Genomic DNA, 12,193 nt, shown 5'->3' on the forward strand with positions numbered 1-12,193 from the left:
TGTGCACCTGAGGAATAGAGAGGTAGAATAAAGGCAGAATAAATTACCCAAAGGAACATGTTTTATTTAACAGAGGCAATCTATACAAATATTATTATCAAACCTGCACTGTACTGCTATGACGCGTTTAGTTATCAAGCACTCTGGTAACCAGGTGTTTTATGAGTTCTCAAGAAAAGAGGAAACAGGAAGTCATCATGAACCATGGCAACAAGCTGTTTACACTGATTTAGTTACACTTTGCTTTTATTGATCTCAGACAATTTCACACAAAAACCACTACTTGATAAATACTACTGACATGAGCTCAGAAGCACTGATTCTGAACAAGTCAGGAAGTATCAAGATTTTTGTAAAGTATTTTTGTGATTTTTATCTCATGTTTTCACAGACAGACCTTTACTCAGAGGAAAGTTATAATATCTGTAATGTTTAATATATTTGGATAATAATTCTGCACTCTAAAAATTGTCAGTAATTACATTTTGCCCCAGCAAGAACACAGTCAATATGAGAAATCTCAAATGTGCCAGCTAGTCATTCTTTCCATTCTGCTACTACAGAGTTTCTTTCAATACCTTCTGGATGAAAAAAGCTTTATTACTGCCGACTTCAGTAAGTGGAGTTGCCATCTGGCCCCATAGCTTCAAGACACTTTCTCACAATTCATATTTGAACTAATGTCTTTAACAAAAGATCCAGTAAAAATGATCACGGTTCTAAAAGGCATTCATATTTTTCTTCATTTTTCTACTTTTCTACAAAATTCAATTCACTTGGCTTCTTGCTGCAATCCCTGTAATTGCATGGTGGAAAATTTGAATTGCTTTGGAGTCCAGATGATTGCTGTTTAGAACCTACCTAGGGATGCCACACAACTCAGACTGATCACATCCAGGTAGTATTCAGACAACATAGCGCAGAAGAGTACAGAAAATTCTGAATCAAAAACACTGACTTGTCTCTCAAGTGGCTCAGCCAGGGTGCCTGCTCTGTAATCCAGGTGGTGTATGAAAAATACACAGTGGATTGAATCAGGAATAACAAATTAATTGGCAATTCTATATTTATAAACTACAAAATTGTTTTGACTCACAACAGAAATAAACTCCCCCTAGATCTAGTGTCTAGACACAAAAATACCACCCTAAGAAACAGGATCAACTTAAGCAAAACAGGTACTATACAGTAAATCCCATTTTTGTGCAAGCTTTAGTTTGCTTAGTTTCCAGTTCCAGTCACTAGTCTTGTTTTACAAAGGGTATGCAAAGTAGCTGTTGACTTAATCAACTGCCATTTTGTCTTCTTTGTTATCAACCCCTTCAGCCATTTAGCTACAAACATGTCTACAACAGTAGGTTGAAAGAAGAAGGAGAACAGTGGATGTTCGCCAAATGTAACTAATGAGTATTGATTGGTATTTCCTCTCAAGCCGTGACAAGCCTCCTGACAGCATACACCTCCGAAATTTAGACATCAGCACAACTGCACTTCCAGGTCTTGCCCAACCTCATGCAAGATGTGACTTCTTCAAAGGCCTGGTGGGAGAGAGGGTAAGCAGCACACTCCCTTCCTTCATTCCACCATCCTCTCTGCCTGTCTCGATAAAAGCCATTGAGACAATCCCCTTACGCCATCGTGCATTTGTTGTAATATTGTTACACTTTTTTGTTATGGCACCCTGTAGTTTCTTATGGGCAAGACGAGATGGGTATTCTGGTTTTAGAAGGATCCCTTTCTGGAACAAATAAAGGTAAACACAAGCAAAGCTGATCTGTGTCTTCTCTTTCAGGAAAGGCGAATTTATGTTGAGATATTTTGCTGAATATCTCCCCCATTTACTATTGGAATATATCTGAGCTGACACACAGGGACAATGCTGTGTTCCTATTAAGATTAACTACACTCTGCATTGCCTTTTAAAGTTATTCTAAAGAAAACCTTCATGAAGTAGCTCTAAGGCCGACTCCATAAATTCATTTTGCCACCTTTTAGTTTACCTGTAGCCTCTTACTACAGTCTCTAAGGATTTCATTTGTTCTGATAATCAATGCAATTTCACAAGGCAATCCTGTCTACTGTGAATGAATGCATATCTAGAAAATTAGGCAGGACATTGGACTGCTGTCAACATGAAGAGTAATGTGAGTTTGTTCATGCCAGAGGCACTTAAAAATGTTAGCAAATGAATCTAAATCATTTTAGAAGAACTTGAGATCTTGCCAAAATAATTTGTCAGGTAGTTCTCTCACATTAAAGCAGATCTTAACCTGAGAATGAATAACTGCCAGTGGCAGATGGGTGGCAATGAATGAGTGAATCTACACCTATATCCACACAGAGGCACACACATTTATTTATATATGTATAAATGACATCTCATTTAGTTGTCTTGCCTTTTCCTACAGCATCTCTTGGTAAGTTCAGTTGCTATATTTTCTGTATCTGTTTGTGGTCTGGAGTCCATAATGGAAAATACTTTTCTTGCAATCTCTCTGTCAGGATGCTTTTCTGTGTGAAGTGTGGTTACGGATACACAGTCATACGATTCCAATTTCCTTTCTTCAAGACGTGGTAACTTGCTCATTGTACTCTCGTCCTCTACTCTCTTTGTGTGTTTAAAAGAAATCTTGACAGTTCAGTCACTATTTTCTCACTGTTTCTCACTGTTGCTGCACAGAAACCCAGTAATCATGCTGCTCCCCCGACAAAGTGAACTAAAGGTATTTTAAAGGCACAGACAACTGATTGAGATTGGGTTTTTAAATGTCTTTCTTCCCAATAGCTTCAGCATTTTTGACTACCAGCAAATACAGTATGTTAAGCATAGTAGAAAATAGTGACTGAATTGAAATATAATTGCAACATGCAATAGCTAATGTGGTGCAGTTTTTTTGTACAGTGTACAATACATTTGGACAATGGCTTACATTGGGCTTTTTTAAGAAGAGTAGCTAGGAGATTAATTTCTTGCATAGAAGCACCCCAGTCAACTCTAAAGCTCACTAAAATGATGCTTTCTCTAATCAAAGAATTCCAGTAGCACAGGTCAACCTGCCTTCCTAACGGAAACAATAAAGTGAAGCGGTATTTTATTTAATTGCTTTATGCAACCTTCTTTATCTGTATCACCATTCTGTACTTTTGAACCAAGGAATTACTCATACAGATTGCAGGTGTGCTATATCCAGTAGTAAATTCTACCACCTTAAATGAATATTCCTCCATCTTTGCTTGTTTTTAATTCTCATCATTTCTGAATTAAGACAATTCATTATAAAAGACAATTAAAACTTTATTTTGAAGCTTTAAATAGCTTAGACAAGTAATTGTGGAATCTGTCATTAAAAACTACGTGAGTTACAAATAAAACACGGTTCCAGACGACAAAAATGTGGGCCAGTCTATAGATGCATCTCGTTTAGTACTTTTCAGTTTTGTTTAATTCAGTAAATAGGGTACAAAGAGTGAAAACGCAGAGAAGGGAACAAATGCAAGAACGACAAGAAAGTCAGTTGTATAATCAGTCAAGCGTTGTGTCAGGCGCTCCTCTCAAAGCCACAAAATGGATGACTAATCACTAAGCGGTCAAACCCAGGCTGGGTGTGGTCAGGGGAGACTTCGTGTTCGGTCCCTCGGTTGCCTAGGCAACATGACTCACTTCAGAAGCTGGTTCAGTAAATACAGCTCGTCCCGGGCTGTGGTCAGAAACACTGCTGTTGCCCTTAGCAACTGGGCCAAACAATTTGCCAGCTGGGACCACAAAACTGTCTGCAAAAGGTATAGAAATTTCATTAATTCATTTAACCGTATCCAGTTTTAATAACACTGCACCTCATACTAAAATAAAGCCAATCCAGGTTAAGCAGCTCTTAATGTTAAAAACACACGAGCAACGGTCACACTGGGAACAGTTGATTCTAGCAAGATATTCCATTTCCAATACGACTCATGCTGGGTCTCAAAGCATGTGGTAATAAATATTATTCATTCTTCCATAGTTAATCACGTACAGGACGAGTTTTTTTAGCCTGACATACATCCGCACTAGATCATGGTGTACTTGGTGTGCTGGATAATCCGGCACTCGGAGACAAGATTCCACACGCTGCTCAAAGGAAGGTCTGGAGAGAGTGTGGAGCCCTCTCTTTGCCACCTCTTGAGTATGTAATTATAGCTGGAGCACCGTGACTGCTATGCAAAGAATTTTCCTCCCTATCCAGGAGAATTTTCAACACGCACACCTACATGTGAGCACTTGGCAGATTCACTGGTATTTTGTTGTTATTTTGTGATATTCCTGCAAAATGCAAAAACTATAAACAATGGAATTATTCTTTAAATGTTATACTGTATTAGCCTGCTCAAGAGGGCAGTAGTCATTCTTAACTTGTGACCAACATGTACTTTGTTCCTATTATTATTATTAAATCTGTGGCTCCAGGAAGCTGCAGCCTGTGGCATTTTTGTGCCTGCTTGGTTAGGGAGAGGCCAGAGAGGGGTGTGGGCTTTTGAAGGAAGGAGGGGCTGGGGGAAATTCACCACATTCAGAACTCATAAAAACCCTCCATCTGGAGACAATGAATCAGCTACATTCCTTCCCCTATACAAACATGTGAAAAAAATTGGGCATTGCAGTTTGGCACAGACCGGTATGATTTTTTTTTCTGTTGAAAGAAAGAGCTTCTTTCTCTCCTGGGCAGGCTTTCACCACACAACTGGAGGACATTTTGCTCTATTAAGATTCCTCTCATTGGACTGCACCATTCAAAATGGTGTACACATCTGCACCCATTTTGTGATGGTAATGCCTTCAATTACTTGACCTTACCACAAGAGGACTCCTCTTCAAAGTGCTAAATCACCACCACTCAAGGAGGTTGAATATAAAACAGCATCCTGCTTCATAATAAAACATTTAGATGTTAGAAGATGTTAGAAAGAACTAGATACACACAAGGGTAGGTGAATTTAGCTGATTGGTGGCCTGGGACTGTCACAGAGGATGAATGTATTAGACTCCAACCCTCCCAAAGCTACAGTACAGTCTCAAGAATATAGTTTTCTGGGGATTTGTGTTTACTAACATTACTGAAGAAACAAGTAAACATTTACAGTGTAACACATTTTAAGCAAACTGTAATGCAAAGGCATCTTTTTTGTTTAAATTAAAAGTGAAAATAATTGTGAACCACTCCTTGAAAACAATGCACATAACATTTTTGAGTCACAGGTCTGGTTTCTGTAGTTAAACATTCTCTGTTGTTTCTTGGTTTTCATATCCTAACAAGGAAATTACTCTTTCTTCAGCAACCTCGAGTGTCCTTTACTGCTTGTGCTAGATGAGAAGAAATCCAGATTTTAAATCTAATACAAATTAAAAAGTTACCCGAATATGATTTAACTGGATATTTATGATGAAAAATGTGTCAAGATTGTGCATTGGTTTGAAACAGTTTTGCTCAAACTCATTTCTCAGTCAAGCCAGAGATTAAGTAGCAAAGGAGCACCTAAGTGTATAAGGTTTCACTGTATTATTGCACCTTCTGTAACTGCAATTATGTTTGAGCTGGGCATCTCTCCATAAAACACTGTCCTGTTACAAGGTTTTCCTAAAAAATAACATTTCAAATAGACAAACATTCCGGAGGTGTAACACGGTTTCTTTAAAGAAATGGCTTCTAGAACCTAACCCCATACTAGCATGTATAGTGTATCCAAGTATATCAAGTCCCAGCGTAGACTTGATTTTTATTACCTTAGGCTTGATTCTTGGCTGCTTTACCTAACCTAGCAGTTGTTTTACATGTTTTGAGATTTGAGCACACCCTTCTTTCAAGAAACCACATGGATGAGATCCTTGGATCAATTAGTTACTAATGACCAAATGTGCTAGATGGGACACATGGTCTCCTCTCGTTTGTGACCTTTCCTCATTTTCTTAGACATTGGTTTTAAACATGGGCCACTGCATAACTTTGAGTCATTCAGTAAAACTGAAGAAAGGCCTACTGGGCTATGAGCATTCCAGCTTGGGAAACACATTCATTTGGATACATCTCAGACACACAAGGATTGTTCTGACAGTCAGGGCTTAATACAGTGGACAATTTTGGACATCACTGCTGTGACAGCTTTTTGGAGTTCAAAACAGACAAGTCACAATTTTCACATTTGTGACACAACAGAAGACTTTAAACATTCTCTCAGTAATGTGTAATGTGTGTTTCGGTCAGCGTCATTTGTGCATTTGTGGCTCAACATCGATTATAGTCCAATTGCAAAAGATAAAGCATAAAAAGAGGATTGTACAGAGTTTTAGTATGAACTATTGTATAAGCAGCTGCGACAGCAACAACCAAGTTTCTGTATTAAAGTCATAACCTGACATGACTAAGTAACTTAAAAATGCACAAAATAAAATCCATAGAAAATCCATAAACATGGTTGAAATACCTGGGGAAAAACGTATCGTAGATTCCTAATAAGAGTGAGTAAAGGGAATGTTTCTGAGATCATTTTGTTCAACACTTTCCAGCTGACATTGGTCATGGTTATTCTTTTTCTTGTTTGTGCTTAAGAACAATTTAAAGTTTAGTGGAAGATTTTTACTTTATAGTTTTTCTCTCCTAGTGTAAATTAGAAACAAAATGAAACAAAAGCATTAAAAGCCAAATGCACGACAGTGGCATTAATGAAGATGTGACACTGGGGAAATGAGGTGGAAAGAAGGTCTCACTGCAACAACAAATCAACTGAAGCCGATAAACAACTGGGCTGCTCAGTGGTGCGTTTGGCTCTCCTCCCTTCAGTGGATGAAGTATCTGCATCAGTGTTTTCAGCTCCAAAGCAGTAAATATTAGAGTGCCATCCCATTAAAACCATGCTCTGACCCCGTGAGAAACCCATTGCATTTCAATAGACCCTCTTTCATCCCTGCAGAGCCCCCACCCCACATCGGGAGAGAGAACATTTACAACTGGATCTGAAAAAGGTTGAGAAGCGCTGGAAACCTGAGCAAACAGCCATTCCCAAACTTGCTGGACAGTGAAAACAAAATATAGCTCACTCTTATTTTCTTTTGTGCTGTCTCAGGGTCCTTTTTAAGATGCTTTAAATCAGCCCTTCTTCCTTTTAAAGTTCTCTCCTTCAGTATGTTTCAGTAAATTATTCCACATTATGTGCCACCAACAGTGACTTTTCTATTGGGTCAAAAGCTGCCATCCGTGGTTAACAATCTGCAAGAAGCCGAAATCTATATGCAAAATGCCACATTCTAGGCAGCTAGTAGCTCAATCTACTGCTAAATTAAAAAACATTTAAGTTGTCACAAACAATTATACTGCATTTTTGGGCCTCAGGCCCCATTACCTCCCCCACTCATTTTATTGAAACAACCTCTGAGAGTGCACTGACCGTATGAGGGAGCCACCAGGGGAACTCTAAAAGCCAAGCTATGATGCTGTAATGGGTAAAAATAATAATTGCTTACACTTATATAGCGCTTTTCTGGACACTCCACTCAAAGCGCTTTACAGGTAATGGGGACTCCCCTCCACCACCACCAATGTGCAGCCCCACCTGGATGATGCGACGGCAGCCATGGTGCCATGGTGCGCCAGAACGCTCACCACATATCAGCTGTCAGTGGGGAGGAGAGCAGTGTAATGTAGCCAATTATTATTAGGAGGCCAATGGGAAATTTGGCCAGGACGCCGGGGTTACACCCCTACTCTTTTCGAGAAACACCCTGGGATTTTTAGAGTTTTTAGAGTCAGGACCTCGGTTTTACGTCTCATCCGAAGGACAGCGCCTGTTTACAGTATAGTGTCCCTGTCACTATACTGGGGCATTAGGACCCACACAGACCGCAGGGTGAGCGCCCCCTTGTTGGCCCCACTAACACCTCTTCCAGCAGCAACCTTGGTTTTTTCCAGGAGGTCTCCCATCCAGGTACTGACCAGGCTCACACCCGCTTAGCTTCAGTGGGTTGCCAGTTGTGAGTTGCAGGGTGATATGGCTGCTGGCAACAGGACAGTTCACTTCCTTTATCTGCCTGAGAGCTGAAGCTGATCACATGTGTCTGCTTTTCACTACCTTGGAAGGTGTCATGAAATCCACAACTCTTCCCAGGCTAAACCACACAACCAGAGGAAGGATAAAACGAAGCACTAAAGGTATAAGGCTGGTTAATCTAACGTACGTATACCAGTGATTTCCCTCCTAGGTTCAAGAAGCTGTACTGTAGATCTGTGTTCATTCTGATCCCTACTAAACACCAAATTTTGTATGTAGTATTCCTGCTCCAACATTCTAGTATTCTTCACTTAGCATTTATTTAATAACTGCAAGTAAGTAATACAGCACTTTATTTTTTCTTTATTTTTTATTTTATTTTTATTTATTTCTTTTATTTCTTTTAGGTGCAAACTGTAGGAGAAGGTTGTATAATAAATGCTGCTTGTGGATGTCTCCCTGCCGGTGGTTTGTTTGCACGTTGGTCAGTTTTCGACAGTGGAAAGCTATTTCAATTATTAAGGAAGACTTTTACCATGACTGTTTTCTCTTGTTTGCATTTATTCTTCTTTTGAAGTGACAACCTTGATTGGACATGAATGCTTGTCTAAAAAGGAGACATTTATTACAACTTAATCAACGTTTATTTACAATTCATCCAATCTTCATCTGTTGTACCTGTTGTAGGAGAACAGTGGGTGTCACCCAAGAATGGAAATGATACCCCAAGTGTACTTATCGTTACAGTATTAACATCTGTTTTTTGGGCTTTGAGGAGAACATTAATGGACTTTAATGGATTTACAGAGGCCTGTACCAAGACATACAGCAGTGTTGGATCAGAAAGCTTCTTTTTATCAAGCATGAACATTACATTGTGCCCTGCTAGCAAAGAAGCACAATAAAACAGTGTTTCAAAGTCAGGAAATGGGCTGAGATTTTTTATAGCCTTTTTGTCTTGTGTTGAAAAACAACATGCCTTCTCACAAGTTAGTTTACACTGTACAAATACAAAAGGACTAACAGGTGAAGCAGTAAATTCACTCTTACTTAGGATTTGGTACCAAAGGCTTTCCAAAGTTCTGATTTTCAGAGTTGAAGCATTCATTTTGTATATGCGTGTAGATTTCAACATATATTATTATTGTGCTGAAACCAATATCTTTAAAATACCTTCTAACATCTTTTAAAGGCTAAAAATAGACACAAAATACCTAAGTGAAGAGGTCACTCTGTAAATCATACTGTAGTTGTACCACTATCAATAATAATAAATCCCATAACAAGCAGATACAAGACCACAAACACTTTTAATATGAAGACAATGGGTTATCCAATTAATGGATACCTGCCGCATTGCACAAACCCACTGAAATCAATGTTTCCAACTGGATAAGGGAATGTAGGATTTTTACTGCCTGCTTAAGTGTAATAAAATCATTTTGAATATCTTCCCAAATTATTCCTAGAGCCAAAGTAGGTTATATTAACATGTTTATTATCAACCTGTGGGTACCTGAATCCTTGGAAGAACACTAGCAGGTCTGTTTTTCCTTATCAAAATTGGAGGCTGGGTTTTTCATTTTCCTGTTTTGTACAGCAACACCTCCCAAAGCAAATATTATCCATTTTGAACAAATGCCAGTCTAAATAAAGTTCTACAAAATGACATTCTTTTACTGTCATAAACCCTCTGTCGAAACCCAAGATGCTCGTAAAGAACAATGCAACTGCGGATGCCTTCTCTAAGGAGATTCCGGAGAAGTCTGTGAGGCTTTATAAAATGCACAACACAAAGCTTTCTCAGGCTCGCTTTCCAAAAATTGCAGCCATACGATATGATTTACTTGGCCTGCAGCTGAAAATAAGAAAAGGATCCCTCTTCCATTATCTGTGGAAGCAAATGAATATGCTGTGTAAGATTACAAACTTGTTCTTAAGATAAATATAAAGAAAACTACAGTCCAAAAACTTATATCTGATCTATCAGAATTCATCCACTCTCACATTTTAGGTTATAACACCACAAGACTAAGTATGTTTTGAACTCCTTTTCATTTCTTTTTTAATTTCTGAGAATTTTAATCCACATCTTTGTAAACACCCAGAAAGACTTCAGTGTTCACAGAAATCGGAACCTTAATCCCAATCTATTCTTTCTTCAGACCTATGAAAATTTTCAAATCTAGAACACACTACCTTGACATACACATTTATTTGACTGAAAAAGATGAAGTACCTTGCACAGCCACGTCTCACCTGGGATTTAAACTCACAAACAAGTCCAGAACCCCCACCAATACACCCACTTCTCTGGGTGTAAGACTAAGAATACAGCTGAAGAGCTGAATTAACTGCTTTACTATTATGTCCTTGGACAATGAACACCACTGCTCTGCCAGATCATAAAAGAAGTAAAATATATTTTACCACAAGTGTGCTCTTGTTTGACAAGCTTTAACAGAGCCTTAATCATGCTCATTACTTCTTGAATATTTCAATCCATTAAACACGCCAAATTGAAAAACACCTCTGTCAATGAGTAGATAAAAAAGTAGCCTGAATGATTGTCAATGGGTCCTTTGATAGTCAGAATTGTCAGTATTAAAGAAAGGTATTTTCTAAGATGCATCAAAGTTTTCAAAAAGAAGTATGTCAGCAGGTACAAAAATAACAGATAAGTCCAATTCCCCATTCTCCTTCTCCTCCACTATACTTGAAAGAAACTACAGTACATATACCGTATATTATGGCTGTAAGCAGTAAGAATGTGAATGAGCATGTTTTATAAAAACTAAATCAAAGAATACTTTTTTTAGTAGCCCCCAATCTGTGGTTTATTTCATGCTACAGTAGTTACAATGAAGCTATTGTGCACTAGCTTTGTAATAAAACAACCTTATTTCTTTTACACAGTTTGACTCGGGCTTTGCAACGATATCGTCTTATCATATACATCAAAAAGTGATGTACAATAGGGCAATTCGTTTATAAAGTTTTGCTTTTTTTTCCAGCATACACTTTTTTTTCAAAAGATTGTTTTCAGTTTTCAAAAACAATTGTATAAATGCAAAACATCAGAGTCAATGTAGGTTTAGAATGAGCAATCAGAAGAAGGTCTTCACTTCCACTGGAGTGGTGAAAATTTTCTGGGGGAAAAAATCTACAGTGTATTAAGCATCAATAAAAGCCATTGAAGTACTGTTTGAAAATCTAAACAACAGATCTCTTTGGGTGAAGGTATTTAATGAATTACAGCTTAAATCAGATTCTGTGACACTGGCAGGGAGCAATTACTGTATGTACTGTAACTATACTTTTATTGCTCCTTCCAGTCTGACTTCAGGGATCTTCTTCTAGCAGCAACAGACAGCTCTCCCTGTGGTCCAGCTCATGGAGTTATCGGGATCTTTAAGTTATGTTCCATCTATGTTAAATTACATACAGATCACAGAGTGCATTCCACATGACCAGAGATTTATGACTTATGTGAAAGTAGTAATCGTTTCTGACAAAACATGCCCAGGTATTACACTTGTCAGATGAAACTGTATATGATGTTATGAGGGATGTTAAGCTAAAACTTGCACAAGGCACCTCATTGAATATATGGAGTACAGTTTTGTCAGCGGCTTACAAAAATGATATTGCCTGTATATTCAGAGGAATATCCTACACCGAGATGCTAATAGAACCAAATCTTTTTAGTTCTGAACTGAGATAAAAATGAGGGCACCTGACTGAATCAGCAAGTTCTTGAAAACACAAAAAGTGAAAAAGGAACCTGAGGATTCAAGCAGAAATGGAAAGTGCTTTTAAAACAGAGAACAGAAAACATGTCTTTGCAAAAAGGGATATACTGTAGGTGTCTGAAAAAGCTACCCAACCATATCGTCGAAGCAATTAGTACAGTATGTCTTTCAAGAAATGGCTGAATGAGAAATTGTGATCATTTAACCATTACCTGTACCAAACATGCTAGATGGGCCAAATGCCTCCTTTTATTTATAAGCTTTCTTAGTTCAAACTAAAATCCACTGACATACTGTATGTGAACTTATTGATTCAGATAGCATACTGTGTGAACCAGTGTCTGTGGAAAACAGTGTTCTGGCACAGATTACCTTTTATTTCAGATCTAAGCTTAAAAGAGCCATCTTATCTACCACAGAATGGA

General features: G+C 38.2%; 2 protein-coding genes across 7 annotated transcripts in view; both read right to left on the bottom strand.

Moving 5' to 3' along the window:
- Window positions 1-12,193, bottom strand: part of LOC148651155 (plectin-like) — a 190,351-nt gene that overhangs the window by 113,945 nt on the left and 64,213 nt on the right. The gene's annotated exons all lie outside the window — the stretch shown is intronic.
- The window catches only part of LOC148651157 (uncharacterized), a 111,163-nt gene continuing 102,244 nt past the window's right edge, over window positions 3,275-12,193 (bottom strand). The window contains exon 3 of the mRNA XM_088601110.1: window positions 3,275-3,771. Within this exon, the coding sequence (XP_088457236.1) occupies window positions 3,644-3,771 (128 nt within the window). The 3' untranslated portion in view covers window positions 3,275-3,643. The remainder of the gene's footprint in view (window positions 3,772-12,193) is intronic.

Source organism: Lepisosteus platostomus, chromosome 12, assembly GCF_059453375.1.
Source record: "Lepisosteus platostomus isolate fLepPlt1 chromosome 12, fLepPlt1.hap1, whole genome shotgun sequence".
In the NCBI taxonomy this organism is placed as follows: domain Eukaryota; kingdom Metazoa; phylum Chordata; class Actinopteri; order Semionotiformes; family Lepisosteidae; genus Lepisosteus; species Lepisosteus platostomus.